The sequence below is a fragment of the Cricetulus griseus genome, chromosome 4 (assembly GCF_003668045.3).
Source record: "Cricetulus griseus strain 17A/GY chromosome 4, alternate assembly CriGri-PICRH-1.0, whole genome shotgun sequence".
NCBI classification, from domain to species: Eukaryota; Metazoa; Chordata; class Mammalia; order Rodentia; family Cricetidae; genus Cricetulus; species Cricetulus griseus.
Genome location: NC_048597.1, coordinates 217,978,220 through 218,002,307, shown reverse-complemented (window position 1 = coordinate 218,002,307; position 24,088 = coordinate 217,978,220). Strand labels below are relative to the sequence as shown.

General features: G+C 46.6%; 1 protein-coding gene across 10 annotated transcripts in view; it reads right to left on the bottom strand.

Moving 5' to 3' along the window:
- Positions 1 to 24,088, bottom strand: part of Kif9 (kinesin family member 9) — a 52,197-nt gene that overhangs the window by 17,831 nt on the left and 10,278 nt on the right. For 7 of the 10 annotated variants that reach the window (XM_027414671.2, XM_027414675.2, XM_027414677.2 and 4 more), the window contains 12 exons: positions 23,238 to 23,344; positions 21,725 to 21,949; positions 19,628 to 19,711; positions 19,424 to 19,516; positions 17,451 to 17,598; positions 15,498 to 15,562; positions 10,734 to 10,811; positions 6,025 to 6,093; positions 5,443 to 5,547; positions 3,808 to 3,863; positions 3,039 to 3,129; positions 1,880 to 2,013 (listed from right to left, as the gene is read on the bottom strand). In XM_027414671.2, coding sequence (XP_027270472.1) covers positions 1,880 to 2,013; positions 3,039 to 3,129; positions 3,808 to 3,863; positions 5,443 to 5,547; positions 6,025 to 6,093; positions 10,734 to 10,811; positions 15,498 to 15,562; positions 17,451 to 17,598; positions 19,424 to 19,516; positions 19,628 to 19,711; positions 21,725 to 21,949; positions 23,238 to 23,344 — 1,255 coding nt within the window. Of the gene's footprint in view, positions 1 to 1,879; positions 2,014 to 3,038; positions 3,130 to 3,807; positions 3,864 to 5,442; positions 5,548 to 6,024; positions 6,094 to 10,686; positions 10,812 to 15,497; positions 15,563 to 17,450; positions 17,599 to 19,423; positions 19,517 to 19,627; positions 19,712 to 21,724; positions 21,950 to 23,237; positions 23,345 to 24,088 lie in introns of those variants that run through there. The other 3 variants (XM_035444002.1, XR_004769765.1, XM_035444003.1) reach the window with 3 other exon arrangements.

Here is a 24,088-nt window from a genome sequence, read left to right as displayed (position 1 = left end):
CTAACATGAGACCTTGATAAAGCCTACTAAACCAAGCCACCTACCACATTCAACTTGCTTGCTTATTTTCTACATGTATTGTTTGTTTGAGACAAGGTCTTACTATGTAGGACCTATGTTCTGGCTGGCCTAGCACTCAGAGATCGGCCTGTCTCTGCTTCCTAAGTGCTAGAATAAAAAGAGCACACTACTACACCTGGAAGCCGGCAGCTGCTATCTTTAAAATAAATAAATAAATAAATAAATAAATAAATAAATAAATAAGTGTATGTATGTGGACATGTGTATGAGAGCAGTGCCTTAGGAGGTCAGAGATGTCAGATGTTCCCGGAGATGGAGTTACTGGCAATTGTCAGCCACCTGACATGGGTTTGGGTACTTCTTTCTATTAGAGTAAAAGAGGCTACCTAGGTAACTGAGGAGATTTTGTCCTTGTCATCTTCCTGATGGGAAGACAGGAGTGTGATAGTATGCCCAGTTTGTGTGCTGCTGAAGATCAAAGCCAGGGCTTTGTGTCTTCTAGGCAGGGGACTCTACCAGCAGAGATACATCCCCATACCTCTTTCTAATTCCTTCCTTCCACCTTTTCTTCCCTTGTCTGTTCCCCTTTCTTCCTGTTTCCCTCTTCCTTTCCTTCCTTTTTTGGAGAGATGGTTGTAGCATGTACCCCAAGGTAGCTCACACCCAATTTTTTTTTTTAACTTTATTATTACTGTGCGTGAGAGTCCATGATGTGGGGATGATGTCAGAGGATAACTTTGTGGAATTTGCTCTCTTCTACTTCTGTGTAGTTCCACAGATGGGACTCGGGTCCTTATGCCTGTGTAGCAAGCACCTTTATTGGTGGAGCTACCTCACCAGCCTTGAATTCACAGTTTTATGGCCCCTCCCTCCTAGGTGCTGGGATTACAGGCGTGGCTAACACACTGCGCCCTTTTCTTCTTACAACAGGTTTTTCTGAGAGAACCAGACTTGGTGTTAAGTTATCACACAAATTCCCTGCAGCACGGCCTGGGACACAGCAGTCAGAAGGTAACCAGCTAGAGCTCTTGGCTCTGCTGCATGACTCCTGGATTGCATATAGCACTTGCCGACGACAATCCAGTTGGCTCATGCACAAGGACTGTATTCCCTAGCTTATCCTCCCAACATGGCCATTAGCTCTAATGCTGTCATGATTCCCATGGTAGGGACACAGAAACAGGCACAGATCAACTCTCATGCCTCACACAAGGAAGTCCCTTAGGGGTAAGAAGCACAGAGAAGTGGATGAGCTTAGGCCTCAACTCTGAAATCTGTGCTCTGCTCCTGCTACCTAGCAGGGCCTGAGCAGCAGACTGGGGGAAAATGCTTTCTCCAACTTGGACTTGAAAATGAGTCTTAGCTGGGTGGGATGGGGCACATCTACAATGTGAGCTTTTGGGAACATGAGGAAGAGGATCATCCTTGGCTGTACTGTGAGACCCTTTCTCACAAACCCCCAAAGCACAACAGTAAACTGCGCCTCACCTAAAATGTGAGTTGAGGATTTCGATGGCTTGGGGGACTCTCGGGGGAGGTATCTGTGGGGGTAGCACAGAAGGACCAGCAGGCACTCTGGTGCCCTAGTGTTGGCAGTGCTCTTCCTGCTCCCCACTACCCAACAGTGACAACACATTGGGAAGTAGTTCCATGAAAGGGAAACATTGGTTCCACAGGGGGTGCCATGAAGATGAGTGGTAACACTCAGGGTATGAGCCTGACCTGAACCCCACAGATTTCCTGGCACTGGTAGCTGAGATGCCATGGCATAGGAGAGGCCATGTTGTGCCCTCCCTCCACCAAGGAGCCTGTGTGCTAGGCTAGACTCTGCTAGGAGGCAAAGCAGAAGATCTCTCACCTGATCTGTTCTTTCCCTGTCTTCTTGGACTTGATTTTCTTCCCAGGTTTGATAGAAAAAGGGGCAACCCCAAGTCCAAAGCTTTGTCCATCAGGCTCACCTACTAGATGACCTTCTGCATCCATAAGCCCTGCCTGGACAGAGAGGTCAGGACAAGGGGTATGGGTTATATTAGAGGTTTGGGCCTCTCAGGATGCAAATGTTCATGGCCCAAAACTTGGGGGTGAGCATGTTTTCCATACACACCAAGATTTGGCTGCTGCCGCCAGCTGCAGGCAGTCCTTAGTAGAGCTGTCCCTGAAACCTAGAAAATTAATGTCTACTCACCCACCCCTTTTTTTTAAAACAGGGTTTCTCTTGTGTTGCAGCTCTGTCTGTCTTGGAACTTGCTCTGTAGATGGAGCTATAGACCAAATCTGTAGATCATATCTTGAACTTACAGAAATCTGCCTATCTCTGCCTTCTGAGTAAAGGTGTGTGCCACCATCACCAAATACTCTCTAAGGATCTTAAGACCTAGTTCCAACCTGGTTCCAAACATTGACTATATATTATATATATTATATATATATTAGCTATATGTTTTAATTTATGGATATCATCCTTAATGCAAAAGTGGTATACCATTTTTTTTTTCTGTGTATACATATAAGTGGGTGTGGAGACCAGAAGTCAACCTTGAGTGCTATTATTGCTGGGTCTCTCATTGGTCTGGAACTCACAAACTATGCCAGGCTGGCTGGCCAGCAAGTCCAGGGATCTGTCTCTCTACACCTTCCCAGCGCCTGAACATCAAGCCTGCCCCACCATGGCCAGCACGTCAAGCCTGCCCCACCATGGCGAGCACGTCAAGCATGCTCCACCATGGTGAGCATGTCAAGCATGCACCACCATGGCGAGCACGTCAAGCCTGCACCACCATGGAGATTGAACTGAAGGCCTCATGATTGTGCAACAACCCCTTTACTGACTGAACTGCCTCCTCAGCCCCTAAGGTGGTTTACTCTTGCGCGGGGCACTCTATGTTTATCCTGGAGTTATCTTGGTCTGGGAACTATTAGCTCTGGTTTGATGTATGACACTTGCAGTTTCTACGAAAGTCTGACCAAAGATGGGAAGTCCAGGGTGAGTGCTGTTAGCAAGAAGCAACTGTGCTTACCTTCTGGACGGCAGAAATGGCTGCAAAGTCATTCTTGTCTATGAGAGTGTACTTCCTGCGCAAGGCAGCCTCCACTTCTTGTTCCTGTTGGCTTGGGAGAGAGAGTGAAACAACACTTGTAATGGGACCATGCTGAGTCCACTGGGCTAAGACCCAAATATCTGATCAAAACTTTGTTAGGTAAAGCCCTGGATCCACAGCTTCATCATAAGCCAAAAGACAATGCCAACCAAAGGGCTCATCCCTCTCACAGTGTGCACCCCCCCCATCGTCCAGTCCCCCATCTATACAGCCACATTACATGCTGGTATATCAGCTCTAAGATAATAACACCTGTAATGTTTAATAATGTCTGTAAGCCTGCATGAGAACTGTGCTGTCACCTAGGTTCATTCTAACAGGATCCACGAGGTCAAATGACCAGTCTGATGCCAACCAGTATGAGCTTCTCAGGCAATGGGTAGGTCTGCACCCAAATAAAGTAAGTGCTCCTTAGGGTAGCGGATATGGAAGATGATCCGTGAGGCCCAGCTCTGGGCACAGTCATAGCTGGCACTCCAGAGAGTTCCTGTCCAATTAATGAACTTAGAAAACATTCCCCAGGGACCTGGGCACGCCTTAAACACTCAGATCTGGTTCCTCATGTAGCACAACAGAGAATGTTCTACACACACACACACACACACACCTACATACACAAGGGTTTTCTTGAAGGCCAGGGCCCAGGCCATGGAAAATGAAGAAAACGAGGCATGGCTGGGAGACTCACCTCAGAACCACCTTGAACTGGTTGAATACCTCCTGGATCTGTCTTAGATTGATTATCTGGCAGGAGGAGAGCGAAGCCAAGTTTAGACAATGGAACCTAGGAGCTAGGCTGTGTCTAAGCAGAGAAATCAGGAGCCCTTGGCTGACTCAGGACAGTGTCATTCTGTGTAGAAGCCTCTCAGCGGACACTGGAGAGAGGGCTCAGCAGTTAAGAGCATCTGCTTCCCTTGCAGATGACACCCTTGGTTCCCAACACCCACATCAGACAGCTGACAACTCTTTAGCTCCAGTTCCAGGGGATATGGTACCCTCTTTCAGCCTCCATAGGTACTGCATGCAAATATTCAAACCCACATTCAGATACACATATATGCACATAATAATTAAAAGTAAAAGAATATCTTTTTTTAAAAAAGTCTCTCAGCAAAGTATTAATATCACTCCCAAGAGCAGAGATAGATACACTTGATTAATAGTTTGTTGTTGTTGTTGTTTGTCTGTTTTGAGACAGGGTTTCATATATAAGGCTGTCCTGGAACTTGCTGTATACCTGAGGATGTCCCTGAAGTTCTGATCCTCCTGACTCCACTTTGCAAGTGCTGGGATTACAGGCATATGCCACTAGGCCCTGTGCATGTGATGCTGGGGATGCAAACCCAGGACTTCCTTCACAATAGGCAAGCACTCCACTGACTGAGCCACATCCCTAATCCCTGATTAATAGTTTTAAAATTAAGTACTTGTTGAGCCTTTATTTTTTTTTTTAAAGATTTTATTTATTATGTATACAGTCTTGTGCCTGCACGCCAGCAGAGGGCACCAGATCTCATTCAAGGTGGTTGTGAGCCACCATGTGGTTGCTGGGAATTGAACTCAGGACCTCTGGAAGAACAGCCAGTGCTCTTAGCTGCTGAGCCATCTCTCCAGCCCCTGTTGAGCCTTTATTAAAAACTATATTTTAAAGTTTTTTTTTTAAATTTTTATGTGTCTGAGTGCTTTGCCTGCATGAATGTGCATGTCTGATGCTCTCCAAGACCAGAAGAGGACATCAGAGCCCTTGGAACCGGAGTTATAGATGGCTGTGAGAGGGACAGCAGCCCATGCGGTTCCCTGGTGAAAGGTTTTATGGGCACACTGTAAAAGATAAGATTTATTCCCCTCTCTAGCTCTTCCTGTGTGCCCATGTTTTCTCCTTTTGTACCCAACAGTGGGTTCTGGGGTTGGGTCTTCTCTAATGACAATCAACCTGACCACCGTCCTTTAGAACCCTCATGCCATCAGGCAGAGCCAAGCTTACCTAAAGTGGCAACTTAGCCTGAGCCTGTGTTAGCTCTGCTGCACAGGTGAGGCTACTGTGCATGTGGCCCAGGTCACCTTTCTGGAGGAGCCTGGGGTTCCATCAGTGCTCTGAGATAGATCACCTGTGGTCTAAGAGTGTGTTCCAGCCCACTGGATGCTGTGGATAGCTCCATAGGTTTGTAACCCTAAATACGGAAGCGAAGACCATGGTGGGCCAAAGGGCCCTTGACGAGGGTCTACAACACTTCCCATCTACTGTACCCATTCCATATATGGCAGTACTTAGACAGGAAGTCCAAGCTAGGTGCACATGGTGGTCCCACAGCAGGCTCCTTACATCAATCTCATCCAGGGTCCCCTCCAGGTACCTCCGCACTTGGGAGTTGATTTCAGCAATCTGGATTTCATCCATGGGGTCATAATTCACGAGGGTGCGGTTGGACTTGAAAGATGAAGAACATGTGTTAAATAAGCAACAAGAACCTGAGCCCAAGCAGGAGCAGCAAGGGCCATTCTGAGAGGCAAAGCATGGAGCTGGGGTGCCCTATCTGATGCCTGTGCTGGCTCTTTTACTGTCTGGTCCTGGCAAGGGAAGGCCTTGAAACAGGCCAGCTTCATGAGAGACAGTGGGGAAGGCGAGAGATGAAAAAGGCACTGTACATGAAGCCTACTGCTCCAAATCAGAAGTCTCAGCAAACCACAAGGTAGGGAGACACTGACTCTGCCTTGAAGACCATCAGAATCGTGACCATAGCCCAGGTAGGCCACTGGAGGGCACCACCTGTCCCACTGTGCCTACTGCTGACCCTTTCCTACTGCCTAGCTCATCCTACAGCCCCCCCCCCTTAACCCATAATGCTGTTTGCCCCTGGTCTCTGCCCCCAGCAGCTTTCCCTCTTCCCCATATCCCATCCCTTACCAGGCTATCATGGATGGCCAATTCCTGCTTGAGCAATGCCAGCTCCTTCTCTAAGTTCTTGACCATTCTCTGCCAGGGGACATAAGAAGCAGGGGAGAGGGTCATCAGAAAAACCACCTGGCTTCTTCATATCAAATGCTCAACTTCTCTTTCTTTCTCTCTCTCTCTCTCTCTTTCTTTCTTTCTTCCCTTCTTTCCTTCCTTCCTTCCTTTCTTTTTCAAGACAGCGTTTCTCTGTGTATCTCTGACTATCCTAGAACTCACCCTGTAGGCCAGGCTGGCCTCAAACTCACAGAGATCCACCTGCCATTCTGTCTCTAGAGTGCTGGGACTAAAGGTTTGCACAACCACACCTAGCCAAATTTCAATTTCTTAATTTGGACCCATATATCCTGGTAATCCATAGAGTGTGTTCTCAGCTTCTGGGACATTCCATCCTTGTTGGTGAACCTTCTCCAGCTGGAATGAGCTTGGTCTAAGATGGCTTTTTTTTCAGCAAAGGAGACTGAGAACAGGAAGCACACAGGCTTCAGGTCTTCTTCAACCCAACTCCCAGCAGCTCCAGGATTCCCTAGTCTCCCAGACCATGGCACATGTGTAGAGGTCAAAGCACACATTTCAGAACTCAGGTTTCTCCTTCCACCACATGGATCCTGGGCGTTGAACTGAGGTGCCACCAGTGGTGATGGCAAGCTCCAAACCCTCATGTATCTCAGGCTGGCCTTTGCTATGCAAGTGACAATGATCTTCAATGTCTGACCCTCCTACTTCCCAAATGCTGGAGGTATTATGCCTGGCTTACACTCTACCAACCTCCCCAGGCCTTTACCTCCCTTTTTTTGCAATGACAAACAGTGTCTCAAGGTCGATGTGTGTCCTTATAGATTTCTATGAACTAACAGCGACCTGAGACAGAGATGCACTTCACAGTCTTCCCTGCCTCTCTCCTACTGCTCTTCCCTGATCCACTCCACTCCCCATATATTGGTACACTTATGCCTCTGCATACCTGTCCCCTACGTCCAGGGACACTTTTCTCTACCATATTTCCATGGTTCATTCCCAAACATCTAGAAAATTTTCATTTAAACACTTCTAAATTGAGGTATCATAATCACTCTATTTAAAATTGTAATCTCCTCCCTACACAGCTCTTTCTAAAAATAGCACTATACATAAATACATGCATACATACATATGTGTGTATTTGAGACAGAGTCTCATGTAGCCCATGCTGGCTACAAAGTCATCATGTGGTCAATAATGACTTGAACTCCTGATCCTCTGGGCTCTTTGAGTATGAGATTACAGTCATCTGCTACCATGCTGGACTCCCATGGTTTGGATCTCAAATGTCCACTGAAGGCTCATGTGATAAAGGCTTGATCCTTGTGTTAATCACTTTTTGTTGCTGTAAAAAAATATCTGAGCAAGCCAGGTATAGTAGCCTGTGTCTTTAATCCCAGCACTCAGGTGGCAAAGACAGGCAGATCTCTGTAAATTCAAGGCCAGCCTGGGCTACATAGTGAGACTCTGTCTCAAAACAAAACAAAACAAAACAAAACAAAAAAACAAAACAACAACAACAACAAAAACAAATCTTAACAAATTGCTTTGGGCCAGAAATGAGGTTTAACATGATGTGTGTGTGTGTGGGGGGTGCTGAAGCCAAGCTGTTCACCTCATGGTGGCTGGGGAACAGAGAGAGTGAGGAATGGTCCAAGAACAAGCTACAGCTTTCAAATGCGCACCCCAGTGATTTACTGCCTCCACCTGGGTCCACCTCCTCCTCAAATCCATTTGTCAATGGATTTGGACTGGGCTGTGGCTCAGTTGTAGAGCACTTGCTGCCTAGCACGTGTGGGCCTTGGGGCAAGCCCTAGCACCACAACAAAGGAAAAGAAAAGTCAGTGTGGTGGTGCAAGCATGCAGTTCCAGCACCCGGCAGGTGGAGACAGGAGGGTCAAGAGGTCACACAGCACAGAGGAAAGCCTGGGCTAAAGTGCAACTGTCACACAGCACAGAGGAAAGCCTGGGCTAAAGTGCAACTGTCACACAGCACAGAGGAAAGCCTGGGCTAAAGTGCAACTGTCACACAGCACAGAGGAAAGCCTGAGCTACAGTGCAACCGTCACACAGCACAGAGGAAATCCTGGGCTACAGTGCAACCGTCACACAGCACAGAGGAAAGCCTGGGCTACAGTGCAACTGTCACACAGCACAGAGGAAAGCCTGGGCTAAAGTGCAACCGTCACACAGCACAGAGGAAAACCTGGGCTACAGTGCAACTGTCACACAGCACAGAGGAAAGCCTGAGCTACAGTGCAACTGTCACACAGCACAGAGGAAAGCCTGGGCTACAGTGCAACTGTCACACAGCACAGAGGAAAGCCTGGGCTAAAGTGCAACTGTCACACAGCACAGAGGAAAGCCTGAGCTACAGTGCAACTGTCACACAGCACAGAGGAAAGCCTGGGCTACAGTGCAACTGACACAACATTTTTAGAAGGAGGAAGAAGAGGAAGGGAAGGGAAGGGGGAGAAAGGAAAGTGCCTGGCATATAGAGAACACCTCACAGGTTCAAGTAAGTAAAAAAATTATAACTTTTGAGCAACAGAATTTGCCAGATCACTTATATTTGATATGTGAGTATATTTTGTAAAAGATACATAGGAATTTCTTGCAGAGACTTCTGAGGTTTTTCTTTGTCACAAAATGACCACTGGAGGGAGCTGCTGCCAAACAAGTGACCACGGCTGTGTCTAAGCACAGATCTGGTCTCCTCAGACCACAGGTCTGCTATAGGCTAGCCTCATCCAGTCACATCGCCTGAGGGCCATGCATGCTTGCTGACAGACCCCTGGCATCGTGGTGGCTCTGTGGTGACTTAGACACAAAGCCTGAGACTTAAGGAATGCAATCAGGAATCCAAATAGTGCCTCAGCCTTTTAGGAAGCCCCAAGCAGGTCTCCTCCTAGAGTGGACTGTCTCTGCTTCTCAGCCATCTCATCCTCCCCACTCTTGAGAATGTACTATGCCCCAGATACAGAAAGTCTGGCTGAGATGTTGGATGTTGTGTGTCATAGGGGACTCGTAGTCCACTCAGAAGGTGAGTGAGATAGTGGACCCTCTTGGGAGAAGCAGCCTTCAGAACCTTGAGAACAAGGAAACTGTTTCTCCTAATGCTTGACTGCCTAGGGAGCAGCTGCCTGTAAAGAGGGTTGGAGCGGCAGACCCCCCCACAGTTCAGGGTCCTGAGAGCACCTCCCATACCTACCCCCACACATAATGCACACAGATACAAGGAAAATCTGTGAGAGGCAGTTTTGCCAAGGCTTCACAGACAGTGAGGGAAGGAACAAGACCAAGGATGGTCCGATCCAGAGGCAGCAAGAGCAACAGCTGCAAACTCAAAAACACAGACCCTCACTGGGCTGTGAGGGCACACAGGGAGCTGAGACAGGAGGATCAGGAAATGGAGGCCAGGTTGGGCCTCAGCCGGGCATTGGTGGCACAAGCCTTTAGTCCCAACACTCGGGAGGCAGAGGCAGGCAGATCTCTGTAAGTTTGAGACCAGCCTGGTCTACAAGAGCTAGTTCCAGGACAGCCTCCAAAGCCACAGAGAAATCCTGCCTCAAAAAACAGGAAAAAAAAAAAAAAAGAACCAAAACTCAGCTCTACTTTCCTGCTATATCATGGTCAGTTCCAAGATGGCATCACCCTTCAGGGTTTAGAACCTAGACAGTTTAACCCATCTCCAGTAACCATGATTTCATAAGCATCTTTTTGGTTGATTTTTTAAAAAGTGTTTATTTTTATTTTATGCATATGAGTGTTTTGCCCGTGTGTGTGTGTGTGTGTGTGTGTGTGTGTGTGTGTGTGTGTGTGTGTGTGTGGTGTGTGCATGTGCATGCACCACGTTTGTGTCTGGTTCCCAGGGAGGAGAGAAGAGGGTGCTGGATACCTTAGAATTGGAGTTACAGATGGTACCATGTGGGTGTTGGGAATGAAATTCAGGTTTTCTGTAAGAGCAGTTAATGGTTTTAACCACTGTGGTAATATTTTGTTTGTGCTCTAACAAATAAAGCTTGCCTCAAGATCAGAGGGTGGAGCCAGCCACTAGTTAACCACTAAGGCCAGGCAGTGGTGGCACACACTTTTAATCCCAGTATTTGGGATCTCATGCCTCTAATCCCAGCATTAGGGCAGTGGAGACACAAGGAGCTTAGGCTGTCTCTGAACTCATGATCTCCCTGAAAACTGACTCCTGGCAAGTTGTCCTTTGACGTCCACACATGTGCCCACACATATACATGCACACATATATACATACAAAATAAATAAATGTGGAGGGGTTGGGTTTTATAGTGACAGGCAGGCAATGCACAGAGATAATGCATGCCGATTCAAATCTGAAGAAATCTCATGGGGAACCCTGCGGCACCCAAGTCCCTGGAACCCCACCTGTGAACTGAGTGGTAGACCATCTAGCTCTTCACTTTTGTGGCAGTCTAGCCGGGTCTCCAGGGACTGACCCAGGAATTGACCCAGGGCCCCATGCATATGTTTAGTGGAGGCAAGAAGGAAACCATACAAGCCTGGCTTCCCCTATGACCTCCACCAGATACTCAAGTGGTACAAATACAAAGGAAGCAAACCCACAGACATTGTTCCCAGAGTTGGGAAGCTGTCCATCAGTCCCTCAGTACCTCCGCATCGTACTTTTCGTTGATGGCAGGCTCAGTAGTGACCAACTTCATCCTGCTGGCAAACTTCAGTGAAGACAGCTGAAGAACAGACCAGACAGATGTCAGGTGGCTCACCACTCACATGAGACCCCAAGATTACCTTTCTCATAGGGCATGTCCTCTTTAGACTCTTCAGGTGGCCTTAACCAGTATCAGTTCACTTCAAGAGGACACTGATCCACAGGGCATTTCAGGGATACATGGATATAAACGAGTGAGTGATGTAGAACCTGATTAGCATGTGGAAGGCCCTGGGGTTCAATCCTTAGCATCAAAATATAAAATTAAAAAGGGTGAATCGGGCATCAAGGCACATACATCTATCAAGTGAGGCAAAGGATCAAGAGCTTAAGATCATCCTCAGCTACATATCAAATTGGAGGCCAGCCTTAATTACATTAGACTCAGTATCAAAAAAGACATAAATAGGGCTGGAGAGGAAGCTCAGCAGTTAAGAGAGCTTGCTGCTCTTCCAGAGGACCCAAGCACCCATGTCAGACAGCTCTCAACTGCCTGTCACTCTGACTTCAGGGGAGATCTGCCGCCCTCTTCTGTACTCTATGGTACCTGCCCTCAATGCAATACACATATTCACAGATACATGCACATATAAATAAACACAAAATAAATCTTAAACAACACCTTGGCAGTGAGGTCTTTAGTAGGGTAGAGGGCGGAGCAGTAGGAATAGGAAGGTGACAGAGGCATTTGCTATAGCTGGGACCTCATCTTGTATACCAGACCCTCTTCTTCTTCTTCTTCTTCTTCTTCTTCTTCTTCTTCTTCTTCTTCTTCTTCTTCTTCTTCTTCTTCCTCTTCTTCCTCCTCCTCCTCCTCTTTTTCCTCCCCCCCCTCCTCCCCAAGACAGGGTCTTGATGTGTAGTCCTGGCTGGTCTCGAACTCACTGAGATCCACCTGCCTTGCCTCTGCCTCCCCGATGCTGGAATTAAAGGCATGCACCACCACATTGTTGTACTGGAGGGAGGGAAAGAGGGAGGGAGGCAGGGAGGAAGGAGGGGGGAAAACTAGGACACCACACAATTCTGATGACCTGAGTTCGATCCCTGAAACTCACAGTGGAAAGAGAAATAGCTTCTAAAAGTTGTCCTCTGGCCATGTGCACCCCCCCACACACACAATAATAATGATACATTTTAATAGTGAAAAACATGCTAGAGATATAGTCCATGGATAAGTGCTCACCTAGCATGTGTGAAGTCCTGGGATCAATCTCTAGCAGTACCAATAAGAAAAGCAGGTCAGGCATGGTGATACATGCCTGTAATCCCAACATTTAGGAGGCAGAGGCAGGAGGATCAGGAGTTCATGGTTGTTTATGGCTACATACAAAGCTCAAAAACAGCTGGTATACATGAGTATATGAGACTCTCTCAAGAAATGCCATCCAAGAAAAAGAGAGGAGGAAGAGGAGGAGGGGGGGGAAGAAGAGAGGCAAAAGCTGTTTCAAAGCAGATTTGATGTCTTTGGGGACCCTTCTGGGGCAATTACGGCTACAGGCTATGAGCAGTCACATGAGTAGACACCTTGGAAATAATGACAGATGTTAGATGAGGGGCGGAGCACATGGCAGACCCTGAGAATGGAGCCTCACGTCTTGCTGGGTTGACTGTCAATGAAGAGGCCCTAAGATGAGGAACAGGCCTGGAAGCAGTGGCCCCAAGCAAGGACTGGTAAATTTCTTCCTCAGTGGTGTAGTTTGATGGTGAAGAGCTCTGCCATGGTCTTATGAGTGACCTTCCATAATTCTCCCCACATCCTTGTACAGGGATGGAGGATCTGCCTTGCGAGTCCCTGGTGTGGTTTCTGACATGCTCTGTACAGAGAGCTCAGGAAGAAGCCTAATTGTCACAGACACTAGTTTTGTGGAGATTCAAATCTGACTCCTGATCTAAGCACGACCATTGTTTTTGCTTCAGGGCACTGGTCCCTACCCCCCAACACACACACACACATACACACACACACACACACACACACACACACACACACACACACACACACCCTTGTTGTTACATAAAGTAATACGGTGCATGACAGAAATACATTTTGAGGTTTTTGTTTTTGTTTTTTTGTTTTTTAACATTTAGAGAAGAGACTCGTTAGTATCCACACCCCTCATATACCTTTTCTCTAAATCCCTAAGACCCTTCTTCCCAGACTGTGGATTCAGGCTGGGGCAGAGTCACTGAGCAGGGAAGGAATAAGACCCTGGAAGTCTCAGATGCCAGGAGAGTTGCTTCTTGTGCTCTGACTACTTCAGGGGTAGAGATAAGGGGAAGGAGTGGCAATAAACTGGGCTGAAAGATGTATTTCTTCTTTTTTTTCCTTGTTATGAAGTAGAATTAGAGTACAGTAAAGATATATTTAAAGATATTTTAAGCACAAGAATTAAGGTATTGAGAAATTAAGACACTTATTGCAGAATAGACAATCATTCACTCAAAGTACTGAACAACTTAGGAGAAAACAGTGATGTTCACTGAATCTCTAGAATATCAGAGTAAATTTGGGCCTAGTTAGTGGCAAGAATTGCCTTCCACTTTATTAAAGATGCCTTTTACCTTTCCTTTGTGTTCTTTCTTAGTTATATTTGAATTGTTATAATTGAATTTAGAGGAACAGACAACTGATTAACCCCAAGGCTCAAGTGTTTTGCTTTGCTTGTTTTAAGATAGGGTCTCACTTTGTGGCCTTGGCCAGCTTGGAACTCACTCTATAGATCAGGCTGGCCTCAAATTTACATGATCCTCCTGCCTCTGCCTCCACCCAGCTCTACAGCACATTCTTTTATTTTTGGTTTTGTTTTTTTTGATCAGGGGTTTCTCTGTGTAGCTCTGGCTGCCCTGGAGCTTGAACTCACTGAGATTTGCCTGCCTCTGCTTCCCAAATTCTGAGATTAAAGGCATTTGCCACCACCACCACCACCACCAGGCCCAAGGCACATTCTTTGTTTTTGTTGTTGTTTGTTTTTTTTGTTTGTTTGTTTGTTTTTTGTTTTTTGTTTTTTGTTTTTTGTTTTTTCGAGACAGGGTTTCTCTGTGACTTTGGAGGCTGTCCTGGAACTAGCTCTTGTAGACCAGGCTGGCCTTGAACTCACAGAGATCCACCTGCCTCTGCCTCCCGAGTGCTGGGATTAAAGGCGTGCGCCACCACCGCCCGGCTTTGTTTGGTTTTTCAAGACAAGGTTTCTTTGTGTAGCCTTAGCTATCCTAGAACTTCTCTGTAGACCAGGCTGACCTCAAACTCACAGAGATCCTATCTCTGTCTCCCCAGTGCTGGGGTTAAGGGCATGTGCCACCACCGCCTGGCAAGGCACATTCTTAAAGTAACAGTATAATAGGAATGCTTACTACAAAGCCACCTAACTGCCTTGACCCCTGAATCTGGCATCATGTATTCCTATCACAGAAAGACATAGGGTGATCCCCAATGGGTTCATCACTAACAAGTCCCAGCATGGGTGATGACCTCCCCAAAGCTGCATGGAGAGAGTTCTCAAGGCTATCTTTCTTAATAAGGCAGGCAGCTAGGAGGTCAAAGTTGTTATAGCTCCTCTGGGGCTCAATTGTGCTTGGTTATGAGATGAGACCAAGAGGTTCCTAAAGCCTTCCCCTGGGGAGTGCTTCCTCACGTCAGCTAGAGCTCTTTGGCTAGGCTTCCCAGGTCCCAGGGCACTGAACGTGTATAGCAAGAGCATCCTCCCAGTGCTGGAACAATCCCTGATGCACACAGACTGGAGGCCCCACAGGCAGGACTTGCCTCACAGCATCCCTGGAAATGGCCCATTTCACCTAACTGAATTCTCCAGATAGCTGAAGCTTGCTTTCAACATTCACAACAGTAAAATGGCTAGGGACTGTTTTCCAAACCTGTCTTATGACAAGGGTGTTTTAAAGAGAGGGAAGACCAGCCTGGAGTGAATCTACCTATGTTACTGTGTGGGACACTCATTCCTGTCTGTGTCCTGCTACAAGATTATCTCTCTGAGTCACTGTGTCCACAACTCTCCCCTTTTCAAGCTCTGTCACAGCTCCAGCCATGTGCAGGACAATAGGCAAGGGCTCATCCTGGCCAGACCAACAAGGCCCTGCAACTTTTCTTTCCCTCTTACACCCTTCTGCAGGATGACACGAGTCTCATCTTCAGCCCTGTCATCACCTCTACCAGGGACACTTGTGCATCCTGCTGCAGCCTTTCAACACCACCCACCTCAGTGCCCACCTAAGCTTCAGGAAAAACGGTGTCGTCCCCCCTCCCCCCCCCCTCCCGGTCCCTTGTGAAGGTTTCATCCGCCATCTTCCACCCAGGACTCTAACATGACTTAGGGCCAGGGCTTCTCTTTCTGGATGGGGTTCTGATGCATCTTTACTAACTATTATTCACCCCACAAGAGCAGCACCCCGAAAACATGTTCTTTGTTCCCACAAAACTCTCACTATGCCCTCCTTGTATAAACCCCGAAGGGTAAGCCTGCCTCACACCTTAGCTTCTTCCTTAAGACAGTTTATTCCTTGGTATTTGGATCCTGGTCTCTGCCACCCTCAGCAACTGTGGCTCAGATTCATCCCTAGGGTCCCTAACAATGCCATGGGTAGTGAACCATCTGAGCCAGTCTGGATTCAGCCTTACCCCATCCCTACCTCCACTCCTCAGGCACCCATGGGGAGAAATTCCCACCTAGTTGCATTGTCTGTCTCTACATACCGTTTCTTCTAACTGGGCGGCCTCTCCATAGATGTTTGTCACAAGGACCATATTGCAGTTTCCCCCTGCAGAAAGCAGAACACAGGAGACTCCACAGTCATCTAAGTTTTCTGATAAGAGAATCTCTGAGGGTTGACAGGCTTCTGTTATGGACTCAATGTTTGTATGCCCACAATATTCATAACCTCTGAAATTCCAACTCCAAACACTTTGTCTGATGTATTTGGAGGAGGCCTTTGAGGAGTAATTACATTAAAAAAAGGTCTTGTATGTGCAGCCCCTATAACGGGGTTACTGTCTTTGTAAGAAAGGAAAACCATATCATTCTTTCTACAAGAAGCAGCTATCTGCAAGGCAGGAACGGAATTTATTGGCACCTTCATCTTGGCCTTGCCAATCTACATAACTACGAGAAACAGTTCACCATCTAAGACTCCCAGCCTATGCTTTTTTTTTTTTCTTCTGTTTCAATCTCTTTTTTGCCAGAACTTTTATTTTTTTATTTATTTTTTACTTTTATTCTTTTATTAGTTCAAATTAGGAACAAGCTTGTTTCATATGACAATCCCTTCTCCCTCTCCCTCCACTCCCCCCCAACATCCCACCTGCCCCTAGCCATCCCCCCTCCACTCCCCAGGCAGGGTAAGGCCCTCAAAAGGGCTCTCCAAAGTCTACCACATCATCCTGGGCCAGGCCTGGGCCCTTCCTCATGTGTCCAGGCCAAGAGAGCATCCCTTCACATGGGATGGGCTCTCAAAATCCCTTCTTTTTTTTTTTTTTTAAGACTTTACATATTTAATACAGTGCGTTACCCCTGTACAAATGGAAAAAAATAAGTTCAACATTTCTAGACCAATATGGTTGTTAATTTTTGTACAATGCCAACTCAACACGGTAAACTGGGATAGTTTTTTCCAAAGTTGACAGTACAGCTAAAGTTTCCAAACATTCAAATTATATATGTATATATATTTATATTTATATAAAAAGACCAATAATGGCAGTATGTTATGCATCAATAGCAGCAACAGCTTTTCCAGGTTCTGCAGTCATTTGAACAAAATGTAGAGACATCCAGCACTCTCCATTAAAAAAAAAAAGTAAAAACCAAAATCCCAGAAAACAGCACAAGCCTATGGTATTTTTAACAGTCCATGCTGACTTAGAGGCAGAGGAGACAATCCTGGTCTGCCTGAGGCTAGGAGGCAAGAAACAGAGAGGTAGGGATGGACAGAGACCATAAGACAAACACAGAAGGAACCAGGAGGGAACAGCAACTCAGGAGCCTGGGGAGAGCTCAGGAGGGAAGGTTCGAGTCAGGGCTTTGCTCATGGCCTCATAGAAGCAACGACCAGAGACCACTGACTGTGCCATTAGGCCCAACACAAAGCCCTAGGCAGTTGGGGATGACAAGGTGGCTCCCACTTTTGTGTCCAGGAAGATATAAATGAAAAGGGAGAGCTGGGGGCTGGAGAGATGGCTCATCAGTTAAGAGCACAGGCTGCTCTTCTAGAGGACCTGGGTTCAATTCCCAGCACTCACATGGCAGCTCACAACTGTCTGTAACTCCAGTTCCAGGGCATCTGATACCTCTACACCAATGCACATAGAGAGAGAGAGAGAGAGAGAGAGAGAGAGAGAGAGAGAGAGAGAAAGGGGAGATGATAGGAGAGGCCTGTTCCCCACACAGGACTCTGCCAAATAGTTTAGGGATAAGGGAGAAAGAGAAAATGTTCCCAACAGAGGCAAAAGCTTGAGTAGAGATTCTAAGGCATGAACAGCAGGAGTGCAAGAAGGCTTGCCTGTGTGTCTGACTGGCATCATTCCTGAAGAGCTGCAAGCAAGTCCATTCCCCTGGGGCGAAATGCTTCTCTGTCCCTAATGGCACACGAGCCAAGCCTAGTCCTCCCCAGGACACAGACCCCCCTCTCTGAGGACCAAACACATCCTCACCTAAGGAGTCTTTCAGGGCGTGGGTGAGCTTGCACTGCCGGAAAGGGATGTGGTCCCGCTTCTGGTCCCCAAGGGCAATGATGGCCTGCTCCAGGAACGACAGCGACTTGTTGATGTAGGTGGCTTCCTTTAGAACTCTACCTTCTGACTGAAAACAAAATGTCCCGGTCACTCTGGACAGAGGAGGGAGGCTGACCTGTTAAGACTGTCTACACTCCCTCGTTTGCAGTGATGCAAACGTCTACAGCCAGGCTGGAGCCTCCTTCCCAGTATCAGGACCTTTCCCTCCATGTTGGCAGTAGTTTCCATCTTGGGAACTATACTGATAATGGTAATAGCAAAACTCAGGGAGCAGTGCAGTGGTGGCGCACACCTTGAATCTCTGCACTCGAGAGGCAGAGACAGGAGGTTCTCTGTGAGTTTGAGGACAGCCAGGCCTACACAAAATTTGAAGGTTGATGTGAACAAGAATACATACATGAAGCTGGGCGGTGGTGGCGCACACCTTTAAGCCCAGCACTTGGGAGGCAGAGGCAGCTGGATCTCTGAGTTTGAGGCCAGCCTGGTTTACAGAGAGAACTCCACGACAGCCAGGGCTACACAGTGAAACCCTGTCTTGAAAAACAAGAAAACAAATAAACAAAAAGAATGTGTTCATGAAATTCATACGACAGTCATCCCAAGACTCACCCTGATACACACGCATATGGATACTTGAGCAAGTATAATATTCACACCAATATAGTAATACACACACACACACACAAATGCTCCTCTAAATACTCTCATGAAATTGTTATTAAAATACTTTGCAAAAATATGTTTGAAATTAAATATATGCGTGTGAATACTCACATCCATACACAGAGAATACCATACCAGTGTGGAGCATTTACAGAGCAATTACTGAGTAGAGGTGAGGGATGATACAAGGAGCCCAAGTCTTTCCTATCAGAAGAGTGTTGGCAGGATGAACCCTTTGTGGTGAGACGGGTGATGAACCCTTTGTAAAACTATCTGTTTATGCAAAGACCCTGCTATATATTCAAAACTTGATGACCCAGAGAGGCTGGCATTTTCCTCCAATTCCTTCCCACCAATTTTCAAAACTAGCCAGTCACCAAAGTCTGTGAGGTCAGGGCCCAGCCAATGGGGAAATGACACAGCACTCTTGTGTTAGGAGAAAGACCTATCATATTTTTTGGCTGGGTGAACTTGTTACCTGAATGAAACAATATGCCCTTTAGCAAAAGTAAAATACTTGCCAGTTTACTTTCACTTTGTGTGGTACTGGTGAGGTCCCCGAAGCCCCTGTTTATTTCCAACACAGGCACTACGTTCCCTTGGAGTACAAACTGCACCCTGTGGCTGCCACTCTGCCTCCAGTGACCCATACTGCACTCCACATCACCGGCTTGTTCTTAAGCATTCAGTGTGGGAGGCGCACACACAGGCTCTATGCCACAGACCTGGGAGGCGCACACACAGGCTCTATGCCACAGACCTGGGAGGCGCACACACACACAGGCTCTATGCCACAGACCTGGGAGGCGCACACACAGGCTGTATGCCACAGACCTGGGAGGCGCACACACACACAGGCTCTATGCCACAGACCTGGGAGGCGCACACACAGGCTCTATGCCACAGACCTGGGAGGCGCACACACAGGCTCTATGCCACAGACCTGGGAGGCGCACACACAGGCTCTATGCCACAGACCTGGGAGGCGCACACACAGGCTCTATGCCACAGACCTGGGAGGCGCACACACAGGCTCTATGCCACAGACCTGGGAGGCGCACACACAGGCTCTATGCCACAGACCTGGGAGGCGCACACGCAGGCTCTATGCCACAGACCTGGGAGGCGCACACGCAGGCTCTATGCCACAGACCTGGGAGGCGCACACACAGGCTCTATGCCACGAGGCCCACGGCTTGGTGACAGGGTACCCAACAACCCTCACTTACCCCTGTCTTCCCAAGCCTCTCTGAACCAGCCAGATCTACCAAGTTGATTTTGGAAGTGATATACTTTTCATCTGATAAGGTCCGAGAGTGGGCCTACAAAAACAACCAAACAGAATTCAGAATGCACCAGGAGGAGTTTCTGACTAGGCAGCACCCTCAGGAGTCACCAGTCCTTCTTAGGCTGAACAAAGAACTCGTACCCACCTCCACGTAGATGGTGAAAATGCAGTGTGACCTGGATGAATTTTTGTTCATTGTGTGGGAGGCGATGATCCTGTTGGTCTCTCCCTGAAGTGGAAAGGAAATATATGCTACATTTTGAAAACTGAAAACAAGGTATCTGAGTCATTTTCCAACACTCACACCACTATGGTCAGTCAGCTGGGCCTTCTGGGAAAATGTCTTTTGAAAATAATAAAAGAGAACCAAACTGGAGTTTGGTCATATGCTTTTACCACCCAATATTTGGGGTGAAGTGTACAAACTGGTATTTGCTGAAAAGTGAGGCACTATGAGAATCAAGATAGGGGCTGGAGAGATGGCTCAGCAGTTAAGAGTACTTGCCGCTCATCCAGGTCTCGGGTTCAATCCCCAGCACTCACATGGCGAACTGTCTCTAACTCCAGTTCCAGGAATCTAGTGCTCTCTAGATCAAGTGATACACAGACATACACACAGGCAAAATGCCCAAAGATATACAATTATAAGATAAAAATAAACATTTTACAAGAAAACAAGAGGCTTAAGATATTCATGAACACTGAATTGGAATCAACTGCATATCCAACAACCAGACCTATCAGTACACAGGAATGTCAGGCAGCTAAGGAAGTAATCATAAATCATTTGCTTGTTTGCTTATTTTGGAAACAGAGTATCACTATGTAGCTCTGGCTAGCCTGTAACTCAGACCCAAACTGACTTCAAACTCAAGAGACCACCCTGTCTCTGCCTCCCAAGTGCTGGGATTACAGGTATGAGTTATAGGGGTTTTTTTAGTTAATTTTTTAAGTTAGCACATGAAATGATAGGTTTAATAGGGCATTTTTATACAGATACATCATTATGCCTTGTTTTTACTCATCACTGACAGATAGGTTTCAATAACTGAGAAATGCAGAATCTAAAGTTATACTATGGTGTAAGGCATACAAAAGCACCAATAGAAAAGCCATGCAGTGGTTAGCAACATGGCTCATCTGAATGGCCTATCCTGATCTAGGGTACCTATTTCTCCTAGAACAGGGCTCACACTGTGCTATGGTTATCATGGGTCTTTCCCATTCCCTCTCCAACCCATAGTGAACTTCTTTTATTGTAGCCCAGGCTGGCTTTAAATTCAGCCATCTTCCTGCCTTAACCTTCCAAGTGCTAGGATTGTACAGGAATGTACAATTACAATTGACTCAGTCTGGGCACTTTATTGAGAATCTGTCAAAATAAACAAGTACACAGGAGAGGCTGGAGACATGGCTCAGCAGCTAAGAGTGAGCACTATTCGGGTAGGCAACCCAAATTCAGTTCCCAGCATCCACATGGGCAAGCTCATGACCACCTCTAAGTCAGCCTCAGAGACCCAGTTCAATCTCCTGGCCTCTGTGTGTACTGCACACACATGCACAGACCCACATGGACACACAAGCATGCCTATAATTCAAATTTAAAATATTTTTAAAAAGTAAAAAGGGGCTGGGAATATAGTTCAGCAACAGAGGACTTGCCTAGCCACGTATAAAACCCTTAGTTCAGCCCCCAGCACCACAAACAACCTCATAGAAAGGAAGAGCTAGGGCATAATCTAAAATATGTTTTTGTTGCTTTAAGTGAAAAACGTTTTATGAATTTTGGCTCTTCTTCTTTTTTTTTTTTTTAGATTTTATTTATTTATTTATTTATTTATTATGTATACAACATTTTCCTTCCATGTACATCTGCACACCAGAAGAGGGCACCAGATCTCATAACAGATGGTTTTGAGCCACCACGTGGTTGCTGGGAATTGAACTCAGGACCTCTGGAAGAGCAGTCAGTGCTCTTAATGTCCGAGCCATCTCTCCAGCCCTTGGCTCTTCTTATTTAACACTAAATTTTCTAAATAAGCACATGTGAATTTTCATTCTGATTATTAAAGTGAATAAAAATATGAAAGTAGGGAAGAGGAAGAGAAGGAAAGGGGGAAGGGAGAGGAAGGAGGGAAGAAAGGAAGGGAAGGGGAAAGGAGGAAGGAAGGAAGGAAGGAAGAAAGGAAGGAAGGAAGAAAGGAAGGAAGGAAGGAAAGAAAGAATTCTCTGATCATCTCACCTCAAAGAGGAGACTGAATGCATCCTCCTCTTGACTTGTGAGATGGACCGACAAGCCCTTGATGAAGACCCCTTGAGGATTTTCCACGATGGTCATTGGTGAGACTGAGGGTCCAACATAGGGTAGAGTGGATAGGAGATCAAATAGATTCTCATTATAGATTTCCAAGTAGGAAACTCGTACAGTGATGGCATGTGTGGGGCGCTCTTCAATCATCCGAAAAACCTAGATGGAAATGTGGCCACAGTTACTAAAAGCAGAACTCCACCAGCCAGCTGCTTAATGTCAGCCCGTGTCTTTCCTCAGGAGACAGCATCAGGAGTGTAGGACAATTCATGTCCTAAAGAGGTTTATTCTCTGACTGATGCTATCATTACCAACCACTATTATTGTTAGTCTATTGGGTAAAATTATCAACTTTTGGGTTTTATTGTTTTGGTTTGGATTTTGAGGCAGGCTGGCTGGAATCCAAAATGTACCTCAGTTAATTATCCAACTCACTAGTTACCTTTCTGATTCAGTCTACCCAAGTACTGGGATTACAAGTGTGAGCCATCAAGGCTACCTATAGATATTGAAGTATTATGTTTGTTTGTTTTGAGATAAGGTCTCATATAATCAGAGTTGCTCAGGAATTCTCAATGTAACCAAAGATGACCTTGAACTTCTGATCCTCTTGCCTCCATTTCCTGATTACAAACACATGCTACTATGACTTTTTTTTTCCCCCCTTCAAAGCTGGAAATCATATCTAGGACTTATAGATACTGAAATTTTGAAATTTTGACACTGGGATAGTAAGTGTAATACTTCAGAAGAATGAGCATGGGGGTTGGGGGTTGCAAGAAAGGTAGTTTTTTGTTGTTGTTTTTTGTTTTGGTTTTTCGAGACAGGGTTTCCCTGTGTAGCTTTGGAACCTGTTCTGGAGCTCATTTTGTAGACCAGGCTGGCCTCAAACTAAAAGCCTGCACCACCAAGCTGGCCAGGCAGGAGAAAGCCTTTGTCTCCTACCCTTAACCAGATGGTCCTCACAAAACCTGGGTTAGCAAGTCCCAAGGGAAGGCCCTTCTCCCTTGTTCCCAGAGTCATGGCTGCCACAGACCTAAAGGCTCAATCATGCCTGGCTTCTTTCAGGAGCTACTGAATGGAAGAAGCCACAGCAAGACAGTAAGAAAGTTCTGAAATAGCTGCATTCCCTTCATAAAAACCAGCAACAAGCATGATTGGGTCCTCCAAATCCTTAATTACAGGCTCACAGACCATGGGAGCAGCAGGAGCCTGATTAGCATGCCTGCTGTGGCTTATTGTCTGTGAGGGGCCATCTGAAAATCAAAACCCTGGGGACGGTGACTCTACTCCCAAGCCCAGTTACAGCATTCAGAGCCTGTGCTACAGGCTCCAGAGCCTGTGCTAGTTGTAGTTACTTGAGGACTGAGCCCACTGTCTCTAATAGAGAAGTACTGGAGAGAAGAGGGTAGCTGTGTGGCATCCCAACCATGGGCCCGTTGTCTACCTGCTGCAGGGCACGAGGGAGAATACCCCGGTGCTTGTAATTCTCAGTTGCCCCCGTCATGGTGTATGTCTTGCCAGCTCCCGTCTGCCCATAACACATGATGGTACCTGCAAACATTTCAAAATATGTCTGAGTGACATTCAGAAAAATCACTTCATGGACAACTCTTGTATCCTCAGCATGCTTGGCGCCATCCAGGACTCTTGATGTGAAGGGAGCTAGCAGAAACACCCACAGATTTCAGGAATGGAAGAGGGGAAGCACACAGGGGGACAGGGACATAAGCAGTCAAAACAAGAACATGGGCCCTCAGTCTGTGATCCCCATAGAGCTTGACACTTCCACTCCAAGACCATCTGGCCCTAGTGTTAGGGAACGTTGTGGCTGGAACTTTTCTTGAAAAGAATAGGAGGGAGCTGAAGCATTAGACTCCAGTCCTTCTCAAGGCCATGAACAGCACGTGTCTCAGAGTTAGCAAGAAACACTCCACAGAGACAAATTTCCAGAAGAGATGGAGTAAGAAGGGTATTCCTGTCAATGGTGAGCTTTCTGTTGATCTATTTGAGACATGGTCTCACATAGCCCATGTTGGCATCAAGCTATGTAGCCAAGAATGACTTGAGTTCCTGATATACCTGTTTCTATTGTCCCCCACCCACCCACCCCAAACCAATGTTTGAGAGATTTGAAGGACCATAGTTAGCCATCTAAGAACCATGAGAAGCAAAGGTCTTCTAACAATCCAGCAAAGGTAAGGTCCCAGAGACTGGATAGGACCATGCATACAATGTTACAAAGTAAATGTGTGTTCTACCACCAGACCACACACTGACAAGTGTACAGTGTTAGTA